The sequence below is a fragment of the Saimiri boliviensis genome, chromosome 12 (genome assembly GCF_048565385.1).
Source record: "Saimiri boliviensis isolate mSaiBol1 chromosome 12, mSaiBol1.pri, whole genome shotgun sequence".
NCBI classification, from domain to species: Eukaryota; Metazoa; Chordata; class Mammalia; order Primates; family Cebidae; genus Saimiri; species Saimiri boliviensis.
The window spans coordinates 105,173,003-105,200,225 of record NC_133460.1 but is presented as its reverse complement, the minus strand read 5'-3'; the positions used below and the strand labels follow the sequence as shown (position 1 = coordinate 105,200,225).

General features: G+C 37.0%; 1 protein-coding gene and 1 long non-coding RNA gene across 7 annotated transcripts in view; one reads left to right on the top strand and one right to left on the bottom strand.

Moving 5' to 3' along the window:
• The window catches only part of LOC120362525 (uncharacterized), a 99,129-nt gene extending 78,545 nt beyond the window's left edge, over window positions 1-20,584 (top strand). For all 6 annotated transcript variants that reach the window (XR_012512949.1, XR_012512953.1, XR_012512950.1 and 3 more), the window contains 2 exons: window positions 13,708-13,799; window positions 19,795-20,584. This is a non-coding gene — a long non-coding RNA (uncharacterized LOC120362525). The remainder of the gene's footprint in view (window positions 1-13,707; window positions 13,800-19,794) is intronic.
• WDR11 (WD repeat domain 11) overlaps window positions 1-27,223 on the bottom strand; it is a 59,495-nt gene that overhangs the window by 678 nt on the left and 31,594 nt on the right. The window contains exons 13-28 of the mRNA XM_003922142.4: window positions 26,698-26,773; window positions 23,696-23,804; window positions 21,581-21,705; window positions 20,738-20,885; window positions 18,376-18,482; window positions 17,867-17,981; window positions 17,153-17,324; window positions 9,692-9,800; window positions 8,131-8,193; window positions 6,919-6,984; window positions 6,002-6,179; window positions 4,337-4,432; window positions 3,490-3,655; window positions 2,899-2,996; window positions 2,298-2,443; window positions 1,477-1,556 (exon numbers count right to left, since the gene is read on the bottom strand). Coding sequence (XP_003922191.1) covers window positions 1,477-1,556; window positions 2,298-2,443; window positions 2,899-2,996; window positions 3,490-3,655; window positions 4,337-4,432; window positions 6,002-6,179; window positions 6,919-6,984; window positions 8,131-8,193; window positions 9,692-9,800; window positions 17,153-17,324; window positions 17,867-17,981; window positions 18,376-18,482; window positions 20,738-20,885; window positions 21,581-21,705; window positions 23,696-23,804; window positions 26,698-26,773 — 1,854 coding nt within the window. The remainder of the gene's footprint in view (window positions 1-1,476; window positions 1,557-2,297; window positions 2,444-2,898; window positions 2,997-3,489; window positions 3,656-4,336; window positions 4,433-6,001; window positions 6,180-6,918; window positions 6,985-8,130; window positions 8,194-9,691; window positions 9,801-17,152; window positions 17,325-17,866; window positions 17,982-18,375; window positions 18,483-20,737; window positions 20,886-21,580; window positions 21,706-23,695; window positions 23,805-26,697; window positions 26,774-27,223) is intronic.

Sequence of the window (27,223 nt, the reverse complement as noted above, 5' to 3'; positions counted from 1 at the left end):
ACCCAACCAACATCCTTCCATAACCTATACTCAACTAAAGACTGGAAGATGAATGATAAACTTAACCTGCATATATCCGCATTCCATTTGAAAGTCTGAGAGGCTAGCAGTTTGGGGGCAGATATTTATTTCTCAAAGTTCCATGTATCTGGATGTTGTGTTTCAGAAAGCCCTGTCCTGTTGTGTTTTTATTTTTTATTTTTTTAAACAGCCTATTGGGTATTCTGTGCTGATGCTTTGATCTTCAAAATGGATACACTGGACCAGTCACCTTCCCAGTGACTAGGTATACATAATCTTGAGTAGGCTCAGGCTTTAATTTTTTAAAACTTTCAGTGTAGGGCTGGGTAGCTCGTGCCTGTAATCTCAGTACTTTGGGAGGCCAAGGTGGGAGGATCGCTTGAGCCAGGAGTTCAAGATCAGCCTGGGCAACACAGTAAGACCCCATCTCTGCCAAAGAAAAAAACAGCCAGGCATGGTGGTATGCAATTGTAATCCCAGCTACTTGGGAGGCTGAGGTGGGAGGATTGCTTGAGCCCAAGAAGTTGAGGCTGGAGTGAGCCATGATCATGCCACTGCACTCCAGCCTGGGCAGAAGAATGAGACGTTGCCTCAAAAAAAGAAAAACAAATGTTTTTAGTTTGGTTTTAGTTTAATTTTCTTTAGAAAAAAACAAATTATAAACACACACACAGAGTGAGTGTGTATGTGAGAATGAGAGAGAGAGAGAGAGACAGAGACAGAGACAGAGACAGAGACAGAGAGAGACAGAGAGAAATAACCAAGTACCTGCCATGTAGACATGAGAGCTTAAAACCAAGCTTCCTGGAAGCGAAGTGCAGCGAGCGGCAGCAGGGCTGCACAAGCACTGCCCCGGGAGCGGCATTCTCAAGTTCATTCTTTTCAAAGAAACTGATGTTGCTCAACCGACATTTAGAAGAAACAAAATGCCCTGGCTGGTCTGGTGGGTGGATCAGAGTGGCTGGCCTGAGCAGTATCCCTCTTCAAGTGCTGTAATTTTGTTCCATTTTATATTGCCACTAGGGGTGATCACGGAAGTCTTTTTTTAGTTATTCCAGTGTATTTTTTTCTAGATAAATATATACAATTTATTCTATGGAATGCCTGGTCTTGAACAAGTACTATTTGAAAGTACCAGGTCCTTCTACCTGTTTCCCAAATCATTCCTTCATCTTCTTTTTAAGTTCAAACAAGACTTGGGGGCCCCGTTCTCTAGTCCTTCCTGCTTCCCTCCATCCTAGTCAGAGCTGATGCCAGTGGTGCAGCCACCTTCTTTTCTGATTCTTTCTCCTCCAATTTCTCCCTCTTTCCTGGCTTTGGTGAATCAGAAAATCAGAACATGGATCTTTCACAATATAATATAGCTCCTGTCCAGGCAACACAACTAAGAGAAATTCCAAAATCCATGCAGGCCACTTTTTTCCTCGTCACTATAAGCAACCTCGCAAAGGATATCTGTGTCCTCAGTGACTTCAAATGCTCCATACTTAAGGCAAGCTTCCACAAATAAGGCTGCTCTATCAAAGTATCTCATGCTGCTCAACAGAACAAAACAAGAGTTACACTTTGTGATTTATGTCACTGGTGGGCAGCACCATTGAAGGGTATATTTCTGTATAAAGACATTTACACATTTTCCCTGCATAAGATACGAGCACTTTTCTAAGCCCTGGTTTATTAAAAAAAGGAGGGAAGAATAGTCACATCTCCAAACCCAAGCTTTAAAAAATCAATACTTAAAAGTATTATGAAATAGTTTAAATACACAAAAGTCTAGAGATATGACAAGTGCCCATGTATCCACTGTCCATAGTTGACAAGTCACCTTTTGTCATATTTCTTCAATCTACCTCCCTTAGTTTTGAATACATGAAATGCCCCACAATTAGTGATGGTTGCTCCTCTTCGATTTTTAGACAGGACATCTCCCCCTCATCATGCCTTCTGTTACCTATCCTCCTGCTCTCTGGGCCTCCTCTCAGTTGCTCTAGTCAAAGCAAAATGGACCCCAATTCTCTGAAGACTTTTAAATTCCTTTTTACTAGGTGCCAGTTAGGTTTGACCAGTACATTAGTAGGAAACGATCATAGCTCCTAGACCATGTAATGAATGTGGACAGTTCCATTCTCCTTTGGTTTTTCTGACAAACCTGAAATGCATACTTCTCCTTTCACTTCACACATTGAGTACCATCACCTGCTAGAACCAACCGTTAGAGAACAGAAAGTGAGTGCTCACAGGCAGTCCCGAGCAGCCCGCGTGTGTTCTTGGTTTACCTGTGAAGCGTCTCTGCCACGCTGAAAAAGCAGCCCAGAGAGAGGAGGACCAGGAGAGCCTTTGATTTCTGATTGACTTGTGGAGAACAAAGGTGGTCAACCCAACGCTTTAAAACATCAGCACACTCCTCAGGGTTCAAACGGACCTGAGAAAGACGCCCGTGTTAACAACAAAAACATCCTGCACTCTACAAAGAAAAAATAATAGTTCAGTTGAAGTGAGATCTGTTCCTAGGAAATACAGGCTTGCCTCTGTTTGACTAGCACACTGACCTGAAGCTGCTGCATACCATGAATGATAACAGTCTGAACCTACAGGACCCAGGGCCTGGTACACCTCTGGAATGTAGTTTAGGCTCAGAACCCAGCAGGAAAAGGAGGCAGCTGCTTTTACTTAATTGCTGCCAATGCGAGATCCATTTTTAAAGAAGTAAAGCAATTTACACTCATAAAGAACTGGAAGAGGATGAAAGCTGCAAGAAGGTATTTGCAAAGCAGCTTTGCAGGCCAAAAAAATGCTTCTAAGTCCTAAGTCCCAAGTTCAAGATGAGCTTTCTATCTCAAATGTTGAGGGCACCTACTGAAACCTGGAACCACCTACTTTCGCCAGCCATGCGGCCCGATTCCATTCACCGTATGTCTGCAGGTAGCGGCAGGCGTCTGCAGCCTTGTCTATCAGGCAGAGCAGCTGAACACCCTCTGAAAGACAAAAGTGCAGCCCTCAATGACTCTGCAGCTCCTTCTTTGAGAAGTCATTAAAAAATTAAATCCCATTTGACTTCGTCTAGTCTTGTACACTTTATACCTACTGAAGACATTCTTGACTTAAATTTTAAAACATAATATTAAGAGTTTTGTGTTAGTTGTTATTACTCAATTTGCCAGGGTAGGAAGCACCATACAGTCTGGGGAATAGCAGGGAAAGCGCAGTTCTGTCACAGGTTTTACTGCTCTGGTCTGCCTAGGCTTGTTGGATTTATGCCTACAATCGCAGCAATCAACAGCGCCCTCTTTCACTCTGAAAAGTGTGAACAACGGGTTCTGGTTTTATAGTCATCTGACATATAGAGATAGCAAGAATTTTTCTTCAGCATATGTAAAAAAGAAAGAAATGTTCCTACTAATCAAATACTTTGCTGGGAACAAGGTTTTATTTTTCAGAAAGATGACAAATATACCAAGTGTGCCTTACCTGCCAATTTGCCATTGGCAATCATATTTGTTGCCACCAACTTAATGGTGCTCTGAGAGGGGCCTGACGAGGTGACGGTAGTGACCAAACAGGCTTTCAGTGAATCACAGTAATAATGCTGGTTATCGGCACTTGTTTCCAACAGCAACTGCACAGCTCTGTCTGTCTAATAAGACAAACGGTTTTTCTAATTATGAGAACGTTTTCCTTCAACATAACTTTTTAAAATTCATAATGTGGAAAACTAAAGGAAGACATTCATTTTTGAAAAATGCAATTGAATATTTTGTTTATAAATACAAAAATTAAACAGAATGCTACTCTACTCTTTTGAGACAAACATAAAGCCAGAGTCTGGTGTATCTAGGTCAGGCGTCCCCAAACTTTTTACACAGGGGGCCAGTTCACTGTCCCTCAAACCCTTGGAGGGCCGCCACATACTGTGCTCCTCTCACTGACCACCAAGGAAAGAGGTGCCCCTTCCTGAAATGCACAGGAGGGCTGGATAAATGGCCTCAGGGGGCCGCATGTTTGGGGATACCTGATCTAAGTGCTTGAGTAATTGCCTATTTCAGCTTTGCACCAGTCAATTCAGATGCAGAAACTAAACAAAACAAATAGCTTGGCTTCACTGTATGGAGGCCTAAATTGCAAGCTGGTTAACCATATGTTTTTACTTTCTTATTAGGTTTATTGGTATTATTTTGAAAGAAAGCCTAAACTGACTATAGGGGGAAGAGGTACATTCGAGAGGAAAATATTATGATGTATACATCTAGATACATTGCTCTGAAATACTAATTAGCAATTTCATGAAGCAGAAAAGAGTTATAAAAACTGAACATACCTGACCCAAGAGTAGTAGCTGGTCTGTACATTTCCTTGTATGATCATAAGTTGACCGTTTCACTTCCTGTAGATTAATCCTTTCCAGCTGAAATTTCTAGAATTGGAAAAGAAGAAAAATTTAGCCTGGATTATAAGACTTTGGAATTATTTAAATTTTACTGTACTTAATAAGACCATTCAATAAAATGATCTTTGACTTTTCAGGTTATTAGATAATCAACTTTATAGAACTCCAAAAATTTAACAAGAATTTGAAAATAAAAAATGTTGATGGATATTAACACTTGCATGCATACCTGCCTGCTTACAGAAACTGGCACTTAAGTAGAACTGGATAAAACACCTATGTTTATTCAAGTATTCTGCAGGAGGTTAAAGAAATTATGATGTGAATGGCAAATTCAAATCAAGTGGATAAACTATAAGTTATTTATAGAAAATTAACAACAGAATTAAAATGAACCTAAGTTAAAAATGTAAGACAAATTAAAAACAAAAACAAAAACAAAACAAAACAAAACCACACACACAATATACAGAGGTCAGCAAACTTTGTAAAAGAGCAGACTGTATAATCCATACTGTTGCAACTACTCAGCATCGCCATTATAATGTGAAATCAGCTATAACCAATTCAGAAACAAATGGATATGGCTGTGTGTTAGAAAAACTTACTTACAAAAGTGTGTTAGACCAGATTTGGTCCATGGGATGCAGTTTTCTAACCTGGCTTAGAGCAGAAGTTTATTTTGTTCCTGGTAAGGTGGATATATATGTTAAGCAGAAGTGAGAAAATGTATTCCATCCCATGACATATTTCTGAATACTCAACATGTGAAGTTACACTAAAACATGGGGCAGAGTCTACTTTAAACCTTTGAATTCTTGGCTCTTAAAGCCAGGTTGAGAGTTTTGTGTTTTTACTCTTTTATATTTCCTTTTCCCTTAGGCTTGGCACCAAGTTCGTTGAAACAGGGCCAGCAAGAATGAGTGAGTCACTCAGTGATAAAAAGCAAGCTGTGGTCATTTATCTATCTTCCAGTCGTACTTCCTAGATTTCATAAGAGTTAGCCATTTGTAGTATAGTTATTAGTAAGTTTTCTAAACTTATATAACTTTACATGGAATTTGTTTACAAATGTCTGATTATTATGATAGTTGTTATTTTGTAAATTTCAAGTTTCTTTAATATAGCATGGACATGTTTCCAAATCAAATACAGCTTACCCCCAGGGGAAAAAAAAAAAATGTAAGACAAATTAAAAAATTAAGACCGTTTAATAATAAAACTTTAATGTTTGGTGAAAAAAATCAGTAATTGTTTATGAGCTTTTCAAATCTTGAATCAGGCTTTTTTTAATGCAAAGATCAAGGGCTTCTTTCTTTTCCTTCTTTCTTTTTTCTTTTCTTTTTTTTTTCTTTTTTTTTTTTTTTTTTTGAGACAGAGTCTTGCTCTGTTGCCCAGGCTGGAGTGCAGTGGTGTAATCTTGGCTCACTGCAACCTCAGCCTTCTGGGTGCAAGGGATTCTCCTGCCTCAGCTTCCTGAGTAACTGGGACTACAGGCATGCACCACCACACTCAGCTAATTTTCAAGGGCTTATTTCTATTGCTGAACAGTAACTTAGTTTGAAAGTTTCCCAAGTGCTATGTGAAGTGGACTACCTGAAAGTAGGCATTTTCGCAGAGCACATCATAGCATATATCCAGTGGGTTGCTCAATTTGTCCCGAGGAGCAGCTTCTATAAAAGCGGGTGTGCTAGCTGGCTTTTCCTGGGATAAGCTGTGCAGGTAGTGGGCAGCAACAGTCCAGAAGTGCAGCTCCGATTCATCACCATAGAGCCTGGCAAGGATGAAGTAAAGTTTCGACTGTACTCACAGAACACCTGGGCCTGGATGGTTCCTAGAGTAGACTGAGGGACTGGAAGAGGGTGCTGTCACATATCCACTGGGACACTGGCATGGAGCCTGGCAGGGTGAAAGGGGGAGGCAGCAAGTTTTCCAGCCTGCTACTGGGTCTCCAACAGTACAGGGGCCTGACTGCACAGGACCCCTTCAGACCCCAACATCTTTCCGTTCTGTGTTAGGAACAATTGTTTATCTGGTTTGACATTAGCACACCTTTCAATGTGGGCCAGTGATTCACATTAGTAAGAAGTTCCTCTGGGATAACCGGCTAGATAAGGTATGAAAGTAATGTGCTATTTATTCTGTGGGGAGTGGAGTCTTTTTTATAAGTGGCAAACTCTATTGTAAGTCAGAATATACAGGTTGTCACTTTTAAATATAATTTATTGGTATATTTAAATATATGCAGTTTGCATCCAATATTTTAAAACACATATTTAAAAAAGCTGTAGAAGGAAGTGCTTTCCAGAGAGAAAGCCTAGATCTCACATTTAAAATGCAATTTGATTTTTTCCCGATTTGTTATTACAACTCTCAAAATTATTTTAAGTTATATCTAAAGAATGAACTGATAAAATTTTCTAAAATCTAAGTGTTTGTAACTAAAAACCCTTAAAAGAAATGAGTTAACTTGAAATCCTGTCTCTTATACAGAATACATCAAACAATATTACCTTGAAACAAGCAGGCACCTCTGCAAGAGAGTGAATTCTGGATCAAGCAATAGTTTCTTTATGTCACTGCAGAAGGAAACCAGACAAAAGTTTTGAATCAAACAATAAAGCATGGAGGTTGATCAATATACTCTTGAAATGAAAAATTTCAGTCAAATAATATGTTTTATATAAATATAGAGAATTTACACAAGACAAGGTACTTTACCATGACCCTGAAATTACAAAAGTTGAAGGGGGCTGAGAGTGTTCTCAAGGATTGGAGAAGTAGCAGCTGTCAACCACCACAGGGAGCTGCAGGGCTATGATTTCTGGTTTCTAGGCTTGCAGCAGTTTTGAAAGTATCAGGTGCCTAACTACCGGAACAAGAATGCCATTGTTGACAAAACCATTTTGCTAATCATCGGGAACAGTAAATAAAAAAAATGGCATTCGTAATTTATTCTGAAACGATTTAAAAAATAAAGTAAGGATGAATCGCTAGTGCTTTTATAAATTGATGTTTCTAAAATAGTCGAATACTGAATATTCACAAGTCAGGCAGGAAGATATTCTTTAAATCTATAGCTTCCCATTTAAACGTAAATGTTAATTTTTGCATAGCAAAAACTAATTATTTTAAATTTCCCATCAATAAAACATCTTATGCTTAATTTGTTAAACACTATAATTACTCCTAACAGATTCTGGATTGCAAAAATGTGTTATGCTTTCCCCAAGAACTCCTTATGGACACATATTTTTTCCTTTCTTATTCCCAGTACATTCTGTTAAATGCCCTTGGCTCCAGAGAGCACATTCATTTCTTAGCCAGACTTGTGTACACCAGCACCTGACACAGAGAACTCATTTTAGAAGTGGGAAGCAGACCCAGAATTGCCCTGTGATTTGTCTTCCACTGTGAGGCTTCATGGAGGTTTGTGGTAGAGGCAGGCTGAGCTATAAGGATGCTCACACTGCAGCATCCAGTCTGCCCTGATGTGAGACCAGAGCAGCTGGACTCATGAACCTGGTGAAGGCAAATGCTCTGTCACTATAACTAATGAATAAGTACTTTTTCTGCAAAACACAGGTTCTAAAGGGAAGCAAACTTCTGCAAACAAAATAGTCTCTTCTTGGGCCACTAATATTTTCTAAAACATAATTTTGAAAAGTCTAATTATATTTTTCTTTCTCGTGTTACTATCTTCTAATAAAACATGGAATGCTTACTTAGACAATGAATTCAACTGTTCTTGGAGGAGATTCTTTATTTCTTCATTTTCTGGATAGTCACTGTACAGAAAAGATTTTGAATGAGTTCATTATCTCTTCACTTAAAATCACGTATTTCTTGACCTGAAAAAAGTCGTGTTAATACAGAGATAACCTTCTTTGTAGTTCTTGGTTAAAAACCTGGTTATAGACCAAAATAACAAAAATCTACACAGGACCCCACTAATCACCTTTAAGATCTGCTTTTATCTTATTGAGTCAAAAACAACAAAATAAGTAAAGAGAGTCTCCTTAGCTTTCAAGAAACAGGACATTTATTAGCAGGCTTTAAAATCTATCAGGTTTAGATTTCTTTGAATGAAGGACTTAGCAATTGCTAAAGGGATCTGCTCATTCACTGAGCTCTGCAGAATGAATATTCTGAGGAGACAGTGCTTAGAGAACAGACACCTCCCGGCATTATCTTTAAACCCCCAATCCATGCTGCACATGGCAGGAGTTCAGCAATATTTGTGAATTTAATTAATAATCACTAATAATAGTTTCTGTGAATTTTTTTGCAATGAGTCAAATATTGAGATTTGTAAAACACAGTAAACCCCTGAAGCTAATTATGCTGCTTTTAAAAAATTATTATTATACTTTAAGTTCTGGGATACATGGGTAGAACATGCAGGTTTGTTACACAGGTACACACGTGCCATGGTGGTTTGCTGCACCCATCGCCCCATCATCTACATTAAATATTTCTAATGCTATCCCTCCCCTAGCCCCCCACTCCTCGACAGGCCCCAGGTGTGTGATGTTCCCCTCCTTGTGTCCATGTGTTCTCATTGTTCAACTTCCACTTATGAGTGAGAACATGTGCTGTTTGGTTTTCTCTTGTGTTAGTTTGCTGAGAATGACGGTTCCCAGTTTCATCCATGTCCCTGCATAGGACATGAACTCATCCTTTTTTTATGGCTGCATAGTATTCCGTGGTATATATTTGCCACATTTTCTTTATCCAGTCTATCACTGATGGACATTTGGGTTGGTTCCAAGACTTTGCGATTGGGAACAGTGCTGCAATAAACATACTTGTGCATGTGTCTTTATAGTAGAATGATTTATAATCCTTTAGGTATATACCCAGTAATGGGATTACTGGGTCAAATGGTATTTCTAATTCTAGATCCTTGAAGAATTGCCACACTGTCTTCCACAATGGTTGATGCTGCTTTTGAAAAGCATGGGCCTGGCTCCAAATTCCCCTGGCTTCCATTGCCCTCTTCACGTGCAACCTTTTTATCGTCATGACACATCCATGTTCAGACCATAAGACAAGCACACAGCCACTGGAGAGCAATACACGACCTCACAGCTCCTCACTGACCCACACTTCCACAAAAGCCCCTGAGAGATGGAAGCCAGAGGGAGCCTGGCAAGTCTGTAGTGTCTCTTGGCTTTAAAGGCTCCATTCCCTTTAAATTCTGGAGTATAGGCCATGGCTGACTTTCATGGGTGTCCTTCAATCCCAAGTAAATTATGAAACAAAAAGAAAAATGAAAAAACTTACACATGAGAAATGTCCAAAGAATACTGTCCATTCCAAGGCTGGTGTAATAAGAAGGCTTTCAAGGCAAGGGAGGCCCTTGGGACAAGGAGATATGGGCACCACACAGGCTCTAGACAACAAAGAAAGGTTTTTAAAAATAAAATGAAGTTTCATACTACAATGAAGCTTCGGCTATAAACCATTTACAGAGTAGTCAGCAGAGAGCAACAGGTAAATCTGGTGCAACTGAGAGAGTATATTCAATGTAGTCACTGCTTAGGAGGCAGAGTCAAGAGCAGAATCTCTGCATTCAAATCTGATCAACATATTCTTCTTTTCCCCTTTTAAATTTAAGTATCTTGTGTGGTATACAACTCTGGTTCTACTTTAATAAAGGATTCAATGCAGACTCAACAAATAGCAATAAAGTTTTTTTTTTTTTTTTTTTTTTTTTTGAGATGGAGTTTCACTCTTGTTACCCAGCTGGAATGCAATGGCGCGATCTCGGCTCACCGCAACCTCCGCCTCCTGGGTTCAGGCAATTCTCCTACCTCAGCCTCCTGAGTAGCTGGGGTTACAGGCACACGCCACCATGCCCAGCTAATTTTTTGTATTTTTACTAGAGACGGGGTTTCACCTTGTTGACCAGGATGGTCCCGATCTCTTGACCTCATGATCCACCTGCCTCGGCCTCCCAAAATGCTGGGATTACAGGCTTGAGCCACCACACCCGGCAAAGTTCATTATTTTTAAATATTAAAAATAAATAATAAACAAGAGTTATTTAAAAATAGCTAATAAACAAGATTTGCCTAGTTGTCAACATGTTCCAGTGCAAAGAAGCAGAAGACCGAAAGGCTGCAATGCCCAGCAGCTCTGCTCTGACCACCCTACATTCAGTTGGACTCTTGACCTGAGCTCCAATTTTCTGGGGGTGCCCTGGCTTTTACAGCTTGGCCTTATTACCAATTCTCCTCCAGAATCCTGCAGAGCCTTTATCCATGGATCCCTTGAATAGATAAAATTATGCAAAATGACATAAACCTATAAATGGTATTGGCTTATTTAAGTGACTGTATTTCATGCTGCTGTAAAGAACTACCTGAGACTGAGTAATTTATAAAGAAAAGAGGTTTAATCGACTCACAGTTTCATATGGCTGGGGAGGCAAACTTACAATCATGGCAGAAGGTGAAGGAGAAGCAAGGTACATCTCACATGGCGAGCAGGACAGAGAGAGCAAGGGGGGCAAGTACCACACTTTTAAGCCATCAGATCTCCTAAGAACTCACTCAGTATCATGAGAACAGTAAGGGGGAAATCTGCCCCCACGATCCAATCACCCCCTGCCAGTTGCTTCCCCTGACCTGTGGGGATTACAATTTGACATGAGATTTGGGTGGAGACACAGAGCCAAATCATATCAGTGATCCATATCAACTTTGGATGGTGCTATTATCCAGTATGATATCCAATATGATAGTCACTTAAAATATTGCTAGTATAATGAAGGAATTGAATGTCTATCTTAAATTCAAACTTAAAAAGTGATTATTGATTCAGTCATTATATAAGTCTTAAGCATGTCTGAAACAATTTGAATACATAACTACTCTGTCAACTGAAAGTTTTATAAAATCTAAATAGAGCTTGACTGTTTCTGCTGAAAATTTGTCCTCTAAATTTAGAGGGCAATTCAAGTTATTTTATAATAAATGTAAAATACTCACTGAATTTTGAAGAATGAATACTTAAAAAAAAAGTAAAATGTCTCACTAACTTTTAATACTGACTATATGTTGAAATACAACTTTGGATATATCGGCTTAAATAAAATTTTAATTAAAATTAATTTAATCTCTTTTTACTTTTTAAAATGTGGATTCTATAATTTAAACTTACATATGTGGCACACATTATGTTTCTATTGGCAAGCTCTGCTTTACAAAACTTCTATGTAGTTAAATAAAAATTAAATTATACATAAAATACTTTATGTGGACTTCTCAATTTAAAAGCCAGAAAGTGATTGGAAATATTTTTAATAATGTTTTTTTACACCCAAGAATTTTAATACTGATTCAGTAAAATCAGTTAAAATGTAGTCCAAATTCAAAAGTTCCTTGTTATTCCCCAAATGTCCTGACAGCTGTATTATTTTAAACAATCTGGGGTCCAGTCAAGGCCAGTACACTGCACTGTCACGTCTTGTTGGTCTACTCCAATCTAGAATGGTCCTCCCACTTTTTGGTTTTGGTCTTACACGAAGTTTCCATTTTTGAAGAGTCCTGGTCAGCTGCTATGGAAAATGTCCTATGTTCTAACTTGTCTGGTTTCTGACTATCAGATTCAGGTTAAACATTTTTGGCAGAGTCTGAACAAAGGATGCTGTGCATTTTTCACTGCATTGCATGTACCAGAAGGAATACATTAGCTGTCTGGTTATAGGAAACACTAAATCTGATCATCTAGCTAAGGGGTATTCACCAGCGCTCTCTCTTATCAGGACACCTTCCCTCTGTATAATTAGTAAGTATCATGTGGGGAAAATATTGTCAGACTGAATTTCCTATCCTCAAACATCCTTTTACTCAGTAATTTGACATCCACAAGTGATCCTTGCTTGAATTAATTACTTTATCAGGGGTTGCAAACTGGTGATTTTCTAATGATTATTCTTCCTGCATTTGTCAGCTGGCATTCTTCTGCCCACCTGAGCTTTTGCTTCTTTCCCACTCCCTCTTTTCTTACTGTGACTATCACTATGGAATGAGGGCTTTCTGGTATTCTGCACTTACATCCACACCATCATTGTTTTTCGTGATGCTCAGACTGCCCCTGATTTGACAGAAGCGTTTCATAACCATTTATCTCTTACATCAGGTCATCCTTGTTTTTTCAATTCCTTACTTGGGTTCTGGCACCACGATGCCCTAGACCCGTCTTGCATCTTTGTGCCTCTGTCCTTTTAGCCTGGGAATGGAATTTACAAAGTAAAATCTGGTGCTATGTGTGCTCATTGCCATTGTCAATGTAACAACACCGTGAGCAGAGCCAGGGAATACACATTTGCAAGAAGTCATGATTTTTTATCAATCCAAATCCACCCCTGGAATGTTTCTTCCCACCACTGCCACTTCACATCTATCTCCCTTTCCATCAGCACAGACCCTGGTTCTGCAATTTGGTTACTAAATTGTTGCAGACTATAAAATACACAAAACAGTTTCAGAATTACTAGTGCCACTGTCAACTACTCAGGTAAAGTTCAACATTCCTTAGCAACTCTCTGTCATTAGAATATAAACCACTAAAGGTGGGCAGTGAGTGAGAAGTTCAGTGTTGCAGTTATTTGAACTAGTGTGTGTGTGTGTGTGTGTGTGTGTGTGTGTGTGTGTGAGATTATGTTACCAATGTTGCTGTTACACAGTTTGGTTCAACTGTTTCTTGCATTCAATTTTAGGGTTGGTTTTTCTTTCACCCTTTTTGACAATGTATATTTTGAATATGTAAAATACATAAATGGTTCAAAACTTGAAACTATATAACAAAGACAGAAGAGCTTCACTGCTATCCCCACACTCTCCATTTTTCCATCTATATCCTCTAACTATTCTCATCGGTTTCTGGATTATTCTGTATATGCGTGTGTGTTGTAGTAAGCAAACGTATGTGTACATGCAACTATGCATAAAATTCACCTTTGTACACAAGCAGGCTATAAGCACTCTTTTACGCTTGCATTTTTCACTTACACATATTCTAGATATCACTCTGCATTAGGTCATAGAGCTATTCCTCACTATTTTACAGCTGCATAGATTATTCTATTCTGCAGATGTCCCCAAATTTATTCAACCAATCTCCTATGGCTAAGTAGTTAGGCTCTTTCCAAAATTTCACTATGAATAACTGTGTGCATTTTGGTCACATGTATGATTGTACATCTTAAGATAAATTCTTAGCACTGGGACTGCTGGGTAAAAAGGTAAATGTGCATGTAGCTCTGATAGATACTGCCACATTTCTTCCTATAGGGATCTCGCTGTAAGCAATGGATAAGAGTGCTCGTTTCCTCGTAGCCTTGCCAACAGTATATTTTCAAACTTTTGAATTGTTCATCTGATAGGTAAGAAATGATTTTTTACTGTAGTTTTAATTTGTATTTTTCTCTTTTTAAAAATTTATTTAAAAACATTCTTTTTCTTCTTTTATCCTTACTAGTAGGAAGTCAAGTATTTTTCTTATTATGGATAAAGTTGAGCATCTTTTCATATGTTGAAGGGTCATTTATCTTTTTCCCCCTCAGTAGACAGTCTGTGACTTGTAAATTTCCCCCAGATAATTACTTATATTTGGCTTTGCTTATTGAACACTTTTACTTATTAAAGCTTTTCTTTTGCTTTGAATTTTTTTTTTTTTTTTTTTTAATTTCCACTTAGTCATCTCTTCTTTTACATCTAGGCTATACAGGAAGGACTGTATCTTGGAAAAATGAGGCTTATCTAACCACCTACAGAGCCACTGAAAACTTAGCACTGAAAGGGATGCAGGTGGTTAGCTTAACTTTCTTTCTATTCGTCCCCCATAGATGACAATCTATATAATTCTCAAATTTTCAAGTCAGCCCCTTTCATGTTCAGACAGTGGTTATTGGTATTACATCATGGTATGTGGTAAATGTTAGGGGAAAAAATTAACAGTACATAATAATCTCGGAATGGTTCAAGGAAGTTCCCATGCTGTGCAGTAATTTCTTAATCAATGAACAAATGAAAAGATACAAGAGAATCGACGTAGGAAGCAGCATCCAGAGTGTTTACATAATGCAAGGAAGACAACATTTATCAAGTCTGAGTAAAAAGAGGAAAATATCTTATTTTTAAAAACAAATACATGTTATTTCTCCAAAAGCAAAATATTGTTGCGAGCATCCCAATGAGCATTAACAAACTGAAAGTGACCTTTACTACTCCCCTTCTTCAAATGAATTTAAGTCTTTCTTCTGAAGGGCAAAGATCAGGCATGAAAAAGTAATAGGTGATTATCTCACAGCTGGAGAAACTCACCTGCAAGAGCTCATTCACCTCTGGAAATTACACAATTAGAATGCAAAGGCAGTTAGCATCATTGCTGTTTGTCACAGATTCTGTTCCATTTGGGCTAAAGTTACGTGAGGTGTTAATCATAACACCCAGGTTTTTAGCTACCTACATGACAGGAATGCAGAAAATCAGTAACCAAAGAGCCAAGAAGAAAAGCAGTAGAAAAAGTTACTCCTCCATCACTTGGAAATGGCAACATCAAGGTGAGCTGGAAATCTGAGAAGGAAAGAACCCTCTTTTGTGATTTTATTCAGTGTGACTCAATGAGGGGGAAGAAGACAGCTACTGGTTACCACTGGCATTTGGGGCAGGACAATTCTTCATTGTGCCAGACCGTTCCAGGTTGTTTAGCGTATCTGGACCTCCCCACACTGCAAGTCATTGTGACACATTTCTGAATGCCCCAAGATTACTGAAAATGACTATGGAAAGATGACGCAGATGAAGAGAAAGGGTCTGTGCATAAACTTCATTTTGGAAAGCTTCTTACTATATATGCTTACTTAGGAAATTGGGCTTAGATGGCCTTTAACACTGAGGAGGAAACTTCCTCGATATCGAGTAAATACTATTTAGGAAGTACAGAAACTGCATGATACCAGAATGCTATTAAACAAGTCTCATACTCTTACATTCCTTTTAGATGCTGCCAAAATGACTATAAAGATTTATTTTTATGGCACTTTATGGCCCTGACAAATTAGGTAGCAGACAAGAAGGGTTCTCCAACTCAAACACAGGAATTCTAATCTTCTAATTTGTCTGACTGACCTCTCTTTATTGGAGGAAGAAGAGGCCAATCTAAGCTGCAATAAAAAAATGGACAGATGTGAATCAATATTTTATGACGTTCTCTACTTGTTATCGAGAGAATTGAAGAATACATAGGAAATACTGATATATTAATAACTATGACCTAAAATAATTCTATTTTTATCCCATATCAGTAAGCCCCAAATCTACTTCTAATTTCTCAGAATAGAAATCTATTATATCAAGCTTTTTTCCCCAAGACCAAATCAGCTGTGTATCTGGAGGTAAACACACAAATGTTTTTTTCTTCACTCCTCGTTTACACTACCACCAGATTTTTTTCTTTAAGAAACACCTTGACTTTGGAGCTTTTTAGATTCAAATTTTATGTTAAAAGTGAGGGAAAAGCTCTTCAAACATTTCAATTGCAGGTCTACACTTCTTTACCTATAATTAGTAACTAATTTTTTCAAAAACCGCCCTTGAAGTTTCTTCAATTTCCTCAATACCTTTAGGTTTAAATGAATACCAATGCTTGCCCTTTCCGTGAAGGCCATCATGATGCTTCTGCAGAGTTGGCAAATGACTCAAGGACAGACATGGGAATGCATGGGTCTTGAATTCTGGCTTCACCTGATGGCAGCCCATGACACAGTAAGAAATGGTGGTGCCCAAATGCAGTGGGCAGGAGTGACCAGTAAAAACCAAAGCACATCTAACGTAAGTTAAAGGCAGCCCCATTAACATTAGCAGCAACTGGGTAGTGCCTCAAGCATGAACATAAAGTGAAAAACCAGGATTTTAAAACCTTATGGTCTCTGAAACGCCAAATATTGACTCTATGAAGGTTCAGAAAAGTTTCATGAAATTTTCTACATATCAGCCTGGAGTCTGTACCAAAGTTTTGCTCGGAGAATACTCAGGCAAGAAGTTCCCTCCTCTGCTCCAATGAGGATCAAATACCTTCCAAGGATGAAAACTGTATTTCGTCAGCCAAAAACTGCCTTTTTACTGATAAACAGATGCATTCACAATCGTCCCATTCTTTTTTTTTAGAAGTCACATATGGGGTATATTCTACTAAAATGTTTTTTATTCTGGTAAAAAGCAATGTCAAAACAACCATACAAAACACAGCAAGATACTGCAATCTCCTAATTTGCTTTGACTGGTCATACTAGTCACAGATTGGCATCAAAATTCACAATACTCATAACACTTTCCAAAGTGACTTTTCAATGATATGTGGTTGTAAAAGATATAAGGCCATTATTAACAAGCCAGCAGTCTTATCTCTAGATTTATGTCCTCTGATGAGTTCGCCTAAATTCTGAGTAAGCCATTTTTATGAATGTAAACATCTTTTATCTTGTTAACGAACCAAAGAGCCAAAAACGGGGCATTTATAAAATCTGAGTTGGGAATGACTGACACCTATAGTTATGCAGATTGCAGCATCTCAGCAGTAAAAACGCTCAAACTTCAAGTTAATATGTTTTCTTAAACTCAGGTTCTAAGAAAATAAGACTAAAATGAAACAAGCAGCAGCTCTCTCCCCAAAATACAGCAGCATGCAGCAAAGTAAAGACAGGTTTCAAAGCACACTATCATTAGGATTCCATACCAGTTAACTCTTGTTCGTCCATTCTAAAGCACGCAGACTTCATAGACATCTCTAGGACTCTGATGCAACCATCATCTGATGCCAAGATCACTTTATCTGACGTACACCAGTCCACATCCAATATACGAAAGGTCATATTTCTCCCACTTCTTAAACTGCTCACCATCTGAACCTTCAAGAGTGAATCTGGGCGTCAGTTCCAGACAGAAAAGGAAGACGTTTATTATTGTAGATTAAATGGTCAAGGAAGACAGTCTGTGGCAAAGGCCCAGTGCTAGTTTAGAACTGGACAGCCTCTGGCAATCTATCTTCCATAAATAGGCAGCATTTTAAAGGTCTCAAAGACAATGATAACATTAAAGAATAAATAAATCTTCAGTTATTACCTTTAGAACATATAGTAAAAGTTTTTAAAAGAAAATAATTTGTTCTGAGAAACTTGACAAACTCATTAAGTAGTTTTCATTTTTAAATCAGAAAGAAGTTTTTTAAAAAAGCACAGTTCCAGGCCGGGCGCGGTGGCTCAAGCCTGTAATCCCAACACTTTGGGAGGCCGAGGCGGGTGGATCACGAGGTCAAGAGATCGAGACCGTCCTGGTCAACATGGTGAAACCCCGTCTCTACTAAAAATACAAAAAAAAAAAAAAAAAAAAAAAAGCACAGTTCCTATGGCTAACAATTCATTTACATTTCATCCTCATGGAGAGGGCCTACCTCTTTAGTATCCCACACTTCAGCTCCATCATTGTACATTGCTATTAATTTTTGATTTCCTTTACCAGGAGCAAAACGAATCTTCCTCACCCAACTTCGGTGTGTAGGTATTCCTCTGAAGACAAAGAAACAAAAACACCAATACAATGTAGAGCGAGATCTAGTCACCAGAAACTATTCAATGTCTCTCACTATTTCCAGTTCTGACAGGTCTGATGATGCGTGAACCCTTTACCTGCTGAGACTGGGGGCCACATGTGATAGAAAAGGCCTGCCCTTTAAGGTCAGCTAAGACTTCTGCAGGGGCCACTTGCAGATAACAGTCTCCTATGAATGCTTGGCTTGAGGCCCATCCTCCCAAGTTTAGGTGACAAGGGACCCAAGGGTCCAAGCTACACCTCCACGAGTTTACTGATCCTGCTTGCCAAGTCACAAGTCTCTAATGGAATCATATCAAGATGTCACATTTTTAAAAAACTAAATAACAAGATTTCATTATTGGCTCCTACCTGGATACTCTGCCTTTCAAGTCCCAAAAATTTAAATTTCCATCCATATCTCCAAGCACTAATGTATCACCTTTCCATGCAATGCAGGTAATACTACCCATACTTCCCTAGAAAACAACAGCAACAAATACATATAAATTTTACCATGTTGCAAAAGGCATCATAATAAATAAATATTTTCATGAAACTTAATTTAAAAGGCTGTGCTTTAGTATACTTTAGTCATCAAACCCCAAAACAGATTTCAGATACTAACAAAGAGTTACATTGCCTATCAATTTCAACTGTGAAGAAACAGGAGATTTCAACCTGAGAGACATTAAGTAGTTACCTGAGCTAGATTTAAAGAGAGCAGATGTCTTCCGAGAAAGAAATACTTCAAAAAAAAAAAAAAAAAGGAAATTAAGAAAAAAAGAGAAGTAAAGGGAACGTTTTCCAGAGAAGTGACTCAAACTTATCTCTCACTGGAAAAGGATAACTAAATCCATTCAAGGAAAACTGAAAGCTCTTTTATAACTAATTGTGCAGTAATTTTTCTATTAAAAAAAAGGATCCAGAGCTTCACTGATACCTTTTGGAACATTGTGGAATCACTGAAGGTATTGTAGAGATTCTGTTTACTAACAGCATATGCAGTTTAAATTCACAGAAAGCTTTGCACAGAAGTTACATATAGCAGCACAATATAAGAATGAAATGCTACTATAATCAATCTAACTTGGAGGAAGAAAGGAACCTGCAGTTCTAACAGATGCTCAGAGGTGGTATCATGGAAGGCTTAGTAGTCTTGAGCTCTGGAGTCAGACTGCCTGGGCTTGAATCCCAGCTTGAAACTACTATGTGATTTGAGGCGTGTTTAGTTAACTTTCTGTGTCTTGGATTTATTGTCAATAAAGTAGGGTAAGTTCGTGAAACTTGAGTTGTTGCTAGTATTAATAAATTTATAAAGGCAAAGGCCTTAAAGCAATGCCTGCCATGCAATAAATGGTTAATACATGTTAGCTATTAAATAATATTACTGCTCGATTACTTCTCTATTTATTAAAAGAAATCTTGTTTTTGCATTTATTGTATAATATAAAAATTCAAATGGTATACACAGTAAAAAGTAAGAAAACTCCAGTGTTTTGAATAATTGGCCATTAGCAGACTAGCATACACACTGATGACTGCATAAACCCTGCCAACAGTAAATAAACAAAACAAAAACTGGATTTAAAAATCAATATTATAATCAAGTCAATTAATAAAAAAACTTAGTTATATTAAAGAAATGAAATTCTGTAAAATATGAAGCAATACTTTAAGATATCTACTTTCCTAACCACATAATAGAACGTTTAATTAAGAAGTTGCCTTTGAAGAGACTACTGAAACTAGGTCGTAATAGACTCTGCAACTTCCTTTTTGCTTTCTCAGATCCCTTGCTCTAGGGGAGGCCAGTTGTCATTTGGTGAGGAGACTCAAGCAGCCTTATGGAAGGATTCACATGAGGAAGAACTGAGGTCCCTTGTCAACAGCCAGCATTAATGTACAAGAGCCTTATGAGTCAGTCATCTTGGAAACAGATCCTTCTGTCCCATTACACTTCAAAAGACTGCAGCCACAGCCAACATTTAGATTGTAACTTTATGAGACCCCAAAGCCACCAATAAAATTATGGGGGGTTGGCATTCTACTAGAGCATTCCATTTTTAGATGGCAATTTAAAATAAATATACCTATTTTAAAAAAATCCCCTCATGCCTTCATTTAATCATTATAATAGCCTGTGTTAGTTAACATAAACATTTTCATGATCCATCTATTAAAAACAATCTATGAGATGCATGCTGACACAAATGATTAACGACAAAACTTTAGTTACAGATTCCACAAGGCCATAAGAAGGATATATGTAAGTTAGTAAATGGTAATAATACTATACACTTACAACCTGATTACTGTTATCCAAAAATAATACTAGATTCTAAGTCAAATCCTTCAGGGTAATGCCTGAAATGGAAAGAAGACAGATACTGAAATCAGACAGACCTGATTTTAAAATACTGCTCTGCCATATAAGTAAGCTGGGTAACCTTGGGAAAGTTACTTATTCTTCCTTGGTTTTGTTACAGGTAAACTCCTCATGGATTATTATGGAAATAAAAATGAGTAGCACACAGTGAACATTTAATCAAAATAGTTAAAGCGTTATTCTGTAGCAGTATGGAACAAGTTTAATCAATTTTATTGTCTCCTTAAATAAAGTTTATTTACATTAGGCTTTTCTGAAGCTTTCCAACTTAACGATTCCGTCACTGGATATGGAACTGACAAAACAAAATCTTCCTGATGAAGGTTTAATCAAGGTTTTACTCACATCTGGTGGAATCCGAGCACTATCTTTTACTGAGTTTCCTTCAACAGTGAGATGATAAACTTGGCCATCATTATCAGTAAATACAAAATGTTCCCGGGCAGAGATGTTCTGACTAAGTTCAGATTTACTTTCTGCCTCCTGCAGCAAGCTTTGGAACAGTGAAAAATAAGATAAAGATATTTCTTTTTCCTAGCGTGATACCCATAATTAACTGACTTGCCCAAATACAGATGCATTAAGAGATCCAAAACTATTTTTTTTAAAGTCTGAAACTAATATTTGCTCAGCTAATCATGAGTAAACCTGAATCACTCCTAAACAGTCATATCATCAGAGGAAGTTTACTCTGGGCAGAGAAACATGGTGATTGAAGCTTAATACAAGAAAAATAAACTTCACGGCTGTTTTTGCTATAGAAGTCTCCTCGACAGAAGGGAGGCTGTACAGTGACTCATCCTTATCTCTGAAGCTTTTATTTGTAAGATTAGTATGGATGGGGATGGTACACAAATTTACGTTTTCTTTGGTGTGCATAAATAATAATATGATCTATCTGTATACGTCTATGCTATGTTCACTTTGAATTTCAAGAAGCTGAAGTTTATGAAGTGATCACATTTACTAACAGATGCTGATGGCTGAATATTACTGCATATATTACTAGCTATAATAAACAGTATAGTACAATAATAAAAATGATAAAATTAACTTTTTAATAATCTGGGTATGTACTAAAAGATGAAACTAAATATATTCAAAAGCAGAGTCCCTTCTGATGACACTTGTCCAATTCCCATGATGCTAATAGCACAAATGACAGTGTCAAGAAACACTGTACTGTACCTGATCACAGATGATTCAACAATACTCAGCTCTGTGTCTGAGACTACGGTCTGGCGGGCCATGGCCTCTCGAGTAGCAAGTTGTTTCTTTCTCAGGCTCTTCAAGTTGTGAGATGGTGACCACTCCTGTAAAGCAAAGGCAGACAAAACTACATCTATTAGGTTTCCCTCTGTCAAAGAATCCTCCAGAACAGCTGGGCACACACACCACTGCCCAGTATCACTTATTATTACTGCACATGAATCCATAATGTGTTCTTTAGATTCGACCTACTTACAGAAAGGCTGAATGAATGCATTTTAACTAGAGCTTTTATGGCCAACTTCCAAAATGTATGACCTTTTTGATGTTTGTTAAAAAAATTTACAAAATGAAAATAATGAATTCAATTATAGTGTCACCTATTCCTCACCACCCCCACCCCCGGGCCCCATCTCTTATGTGCACAGGATGAGACGATCACAGTTCTCCAACCAGGGCCCTTATCATCCATTGATCCAACTAAAACCACTTGTTTTGTTTACATATCCTTTTATATTCCACCTATTATAAAGCCTTCAGTTCAATATCCTCACATATGTATAAGTTCTTAACATGTAGTTATTTCACATGTACTTCTAATTTATATAAATAGTACCATGTTTCTATATGTGTGTGTGTGTGTGTGTGTGTGTGTATGTATTTCATCCTGCTTCTTACTCTTTCCACTGTATTTAAGTCCTATTCCTCCTGTATCTGCATGCTACGTAACACTCCATGGGTGCATCAGCCAATTGCTAATCTGTCTCCTCTCTCAGTAAAAAACACACAGATGGTCTCCAAACTCAGATCATGACAAACACCACCACAGTTAACATCTTTGCAAAAGTTCTTTTATGACCAAGAGCTCAACAGACACAGAGGATATCTGTGTTTGCCCAAGTGCTGCCAGTTTGCTTCACAGAACGGCTGCACTGGTCTACATTCCTACCAGCAATGCACAAGGATTCCCATACCCTATATTCCACCCATACTTGACACTACATGGCTTTCCAGCTTTCGTTAGTCTAAAAGGTTGAGCCATATCATGATTTGAATATCTCTGAAAACTGAGGAGTCTGAACATTCCTTTATATGGCTTGTTGGCCTTTTAGGGTTCTCTGTCTCCCATTAGCTCTTCACAGATTTTGTTCATTTTTCCACTACAGTTCCTGCTTTTTTTCGTTGTTGACTTATAGGAGTTTCTAGTTAAATTTAGACACTGGAAAATTTGTTTTCCCAAAATGTCTTCTATATTTAACTTTTACAGTGATATTCTTCATCAAACAAAAAGCATTAATCTTGATTAATTAAATGCATTACATTTCTTTTTCTTTTTTCTTTTTCTTTTTTTTTTTTTGGCCTTTTGGTTTGAGCTTCTGATGTGTCTTCCTGCCCCTAGGTCACAAAATATTTTGTATTTTGTTATATTCAATTTTGTAGCTTTACATTTTTACATTTAGGTCTTTAGTTCTATGACACTCACTTTTGGATATGGTATTAAGAAGAGATCAAGTAGTTTTCTCCATAAAGTGAGACAGTTTTCCCAACACTGTCTACTACACAGTTCGTCCATCCTCTTTGATTTGTGCTACTTTACTATATACGAAGTCCCCAAATACTCATGGGTCTGTTTCTGAGCTCTTTATTACGCTGACTCACCTCCTATTCTTGTGACAATACAATACTGATCTTATTTCTGTGGTTTGATAAGACGTACTACTATCAGGTAGGAAGGGCCAACCCACTCCCCACCACCACCTACCACATTTAGTCTACTTTATTCAAGGATGACTTAGCTATTTAGGACGTTTATTCTTTCATAAACATTTTAGAATACGTTTATCATATTCCCCAAAATATCCAAATGAAACTTTAATTGGAATTGCACTTATGTAAGTGCAATTTACATATTAGGTTGATCCACCCAAGAAAATAAGAGTTATTTCCACGTATTTAGATCATCTTCTCTGAACACACATTTTTAACAAGAAAATATGATTTTGCCAGTATTGATTTTGATTCAAGGTTAAGCAAAACATTCACTACATACATATTTACCTAAATAAACAATTTAATTCTTAAAGTGTAACTTACCAAAGCAGTTATTGCAGGGAAGTTTTTGGACATTTCTCTAAGAAGGGTACAAGTTCTAATATCCCATAACTCCAGGGGTTTATCTTTGAATACAACTGCCAAATACTGCCTAAAATAAACAAAGTTACCAAATAAGCCCCTTTTTGCAAAAATTTCACCATGAATTAGACCAAATAAAAAGTTCAGTAAACTGAAAAACTCAGCTGATACATTCTAAACATAGGCAATTTAAACTACCATTTTAGCCCCCACGATTAACAATCATAAAAAGGAACAGCTCTAAGATGACCTGTGAGAGCACATACGGTCTCACACAATTAGGTAAGGAGTCCAACTCGAAAGAAAGAGTGACAGAGATTCAAACCCTGATGCCACAACTTATGTTAACCCTCCTGAGGCTCCATTTCTCACATATGACATGAAAATCCCATCATGTACCTCAATTAATTGATATACAGATTATGGTAAACATTCAATGAAAAAGTATATAAAGTTTCTATCATCCTACTATAGTTGGTATTCAACAAATGTCACTTTATTCACTTTCTGTTAAGCCTGGAAGAAGTACTGAATGATGTCAACGAGTGCAATTCAACAAACATAACTTGAGCACTGATTACTCAATAAGCACTATGAGGAACTAAAATATTATCAGCAAATGATGGCTGACATAGAGGAAATGTGACAGAGTAGGAAGATCCCTGTATTCCCTATATCAAAGGACTGAGATTCTTCCACTCTAGACCATGTGTGACCCCAACAGAAAATAGAAATTTATAGAAAGATACCTGGCAAAACATCCAAATAGTCTGAAGTTAAGAAATATACCTCTGAATAAAGCCCCATGGTAATTTTAAAAGATGATAAAGTGAATTAAAATGAAAACCTATTACCATATCAAAAACTGTAGGATACAGGAAAAGTAGTGCTTATGTAGCATTAAATGTTTACATTACATTTTAGAGAATCATCTTAATTCAATTACCTAAGTTTCTATTTTAGAAAACTATGTAAAAAAAGAAGAGCATATTTAAAAAGTAGAACAAAAGACAAGCATGACAGTCAATGAAATCAAAAACGGAAAAATCATAGAAAATAATCAAATGAACCAAAAGTAGTTTCTTGGAAAAACTCAATAAATAAAATTGGTTGATACAATTTAGTGATATTAGGATTGGGAGAGAGAATCACTGACATGATGAACAAGCTTATTTAAATAAACTAATAAACTCAGCAACTCCAACAAAATGGATAGGTTACTTGAAAGATACCAATTACCAAAGCTCAAAAAAGGATAATCTAAATAGTCCTGTATTTATGAAAAAAAAAAAAAAAAAAAAATTGTATTTGTATTTAAAAACTTTTCCACAAAGAAAATTTTAGGTTCAGATGGATTTCCTAATGAATTGTTACTACTCAGTAAAAAATAATATCAATTCTACACAAACTCATTCAAAAAAAAAAAAAAGGAGAGAATATTTTCCAACATATTCTGCAAAGTATTACCCTGATACCAAAATGAAGGATATTACATAAAAACAAGACCAGTATCCTTCATGAACATAGATACAAAAACTCTTAATATCAGTAAATTGATCCAGCAATAGGTCAAAACAGTAATATATCATGACCAACTAGAGTTTATGCCAGGAACATCATGTTGGTTTAACATCTGAAAATCACAGGAACATCATGTGGTTTAACATCTGAAAATGAATCGATGCAATTCACCATATTAGTGGACTTCAAAACAAAAACAAAAACAAAATAATACACAACGCCCCATATGATGATGTCAATAAATGCAGAAAAAGCATTTGACAGATTCAACAGGTACTCATGATACAAAGGCTCAGCAAACTAGAAATAAAACTTTTTCAACTTGATAAAGGAAATATACAAAAAATCAACAGCTAATATCAAACTTAATGTTGAAAGACTGAATGCTTTCTTTATAAGATCCAGGATCAGAGCAAAGATATCAGCTCTTAGCTTATATCTAAGTTCTAATCAACACTGTACAGGAGGTCCTAATTCATGCAGCAAAGCAAAAAATAAAACGCCTGTAGATCAAAAAGATGTAAAGGTGTCTTTACTGGCAAACGAGACTGTCTCTATAGACAATCCTAAAGAATCAAGAAAAGTACCTATACTAGATGTAATAACTAAGCTTAGCGTGGTCTCAAGGCACAAGTTCAATATTGAAAAAATTAACTGTATTTTAGTATACAAATAATAGAAAATTTAAATTTAAAAATGTCATTTATAAAAGCATCAAAGAAAACACACAAAAAAATTAACAAATAATATGTAAGACTTATACTCTGAAAACTATAAAATATTGCTGAAAGAAATTTTAAAAGCACTAAATAAGTGAAGAGATATTTCACATTCATGAATTACAAAACTTCTTAAGATACCAATTCTTCCCCACATTGATCAATAGGTTCAATGCAAACCCAATCAAATTCTCAGGAAGTATTTTTTGGTAAAACTGATAGGCTGATTCTAAACTTTATATGGACATGCAAAGAACTTAGAAAAGCCAAAACGATTTTGAAAACTATTTTTAGAAAGCTTACTCTTTCTTTGTAATTTTGACTGATTTTCATTCAGTTTCTATTTTTAATAATCCTGTGTGACATGCTACTTTCCTCTGAAACAAAAAATTTCTGGAAGCAAAATGGGTTTAAATTATACATAAAGAAAATGTGTTCTTTCACTCAATGACTTCATGGGTAGATGGAAGTACAAAAGAACTTCATCTGAAAGTAAATAACGATTCATGCAAAAGTTACCTCATCTTTTAGAAGTGGAGAATTCAAAGTGATAGCAACTTAATTTTGTAATAAAAATATTTTCTTTGGGCTGCATATCACCATTTGCTACCACTAAAAAGATGCTATATGCATTATAGCACCTTCCCATTTTCTTAAAGCTTAAAGAAATCCATGAGATTTCATTGTGATAACACCAGATTTTTCTTTTAGGTTGACACTTACTTCAGATGAGATACTTTAATCATTTCGATGGGAGATTCATCATTGCCTCTTTCACCACGAAAAGCAATGCTTCTACCTTTAATTGCAAATATTTAAAAAAGTGAGAACAGTGAATAAAACATGTATGAAACAAGAAGCCACACCAATGTAATTTGATCAGTCCTACCCACTGTCCTACTATTCATTCTTCCATTTGCATCTAAGTTGTTTCTGTTTTTTCATTTTTTTTTCTTTGTTTTTTTTTTTTTTTTTTTTTTTTTTTTTTTTTGAGACAGAGTTTCGCTCTTGTTACCCAGGCTGGAGTGCAATGGTGTGATCTCTGGCTCACCGCAACCTCCGCCTCCTGGGTTCAGGCAATTCTCCTACCTCAGCCTCCTGAGTAGCTGGGATTACGGGCAGGCGCCACCATGCCCAGCTGATTTTTTGTACTTTTGGTAGAGACGGGGTTTCACCATGTTGACCAGGATGGTCTCGATCTTTTGACCTCGTGATCCACCCGCCTCGGCCTCCCAAAGTGCTGGGATTA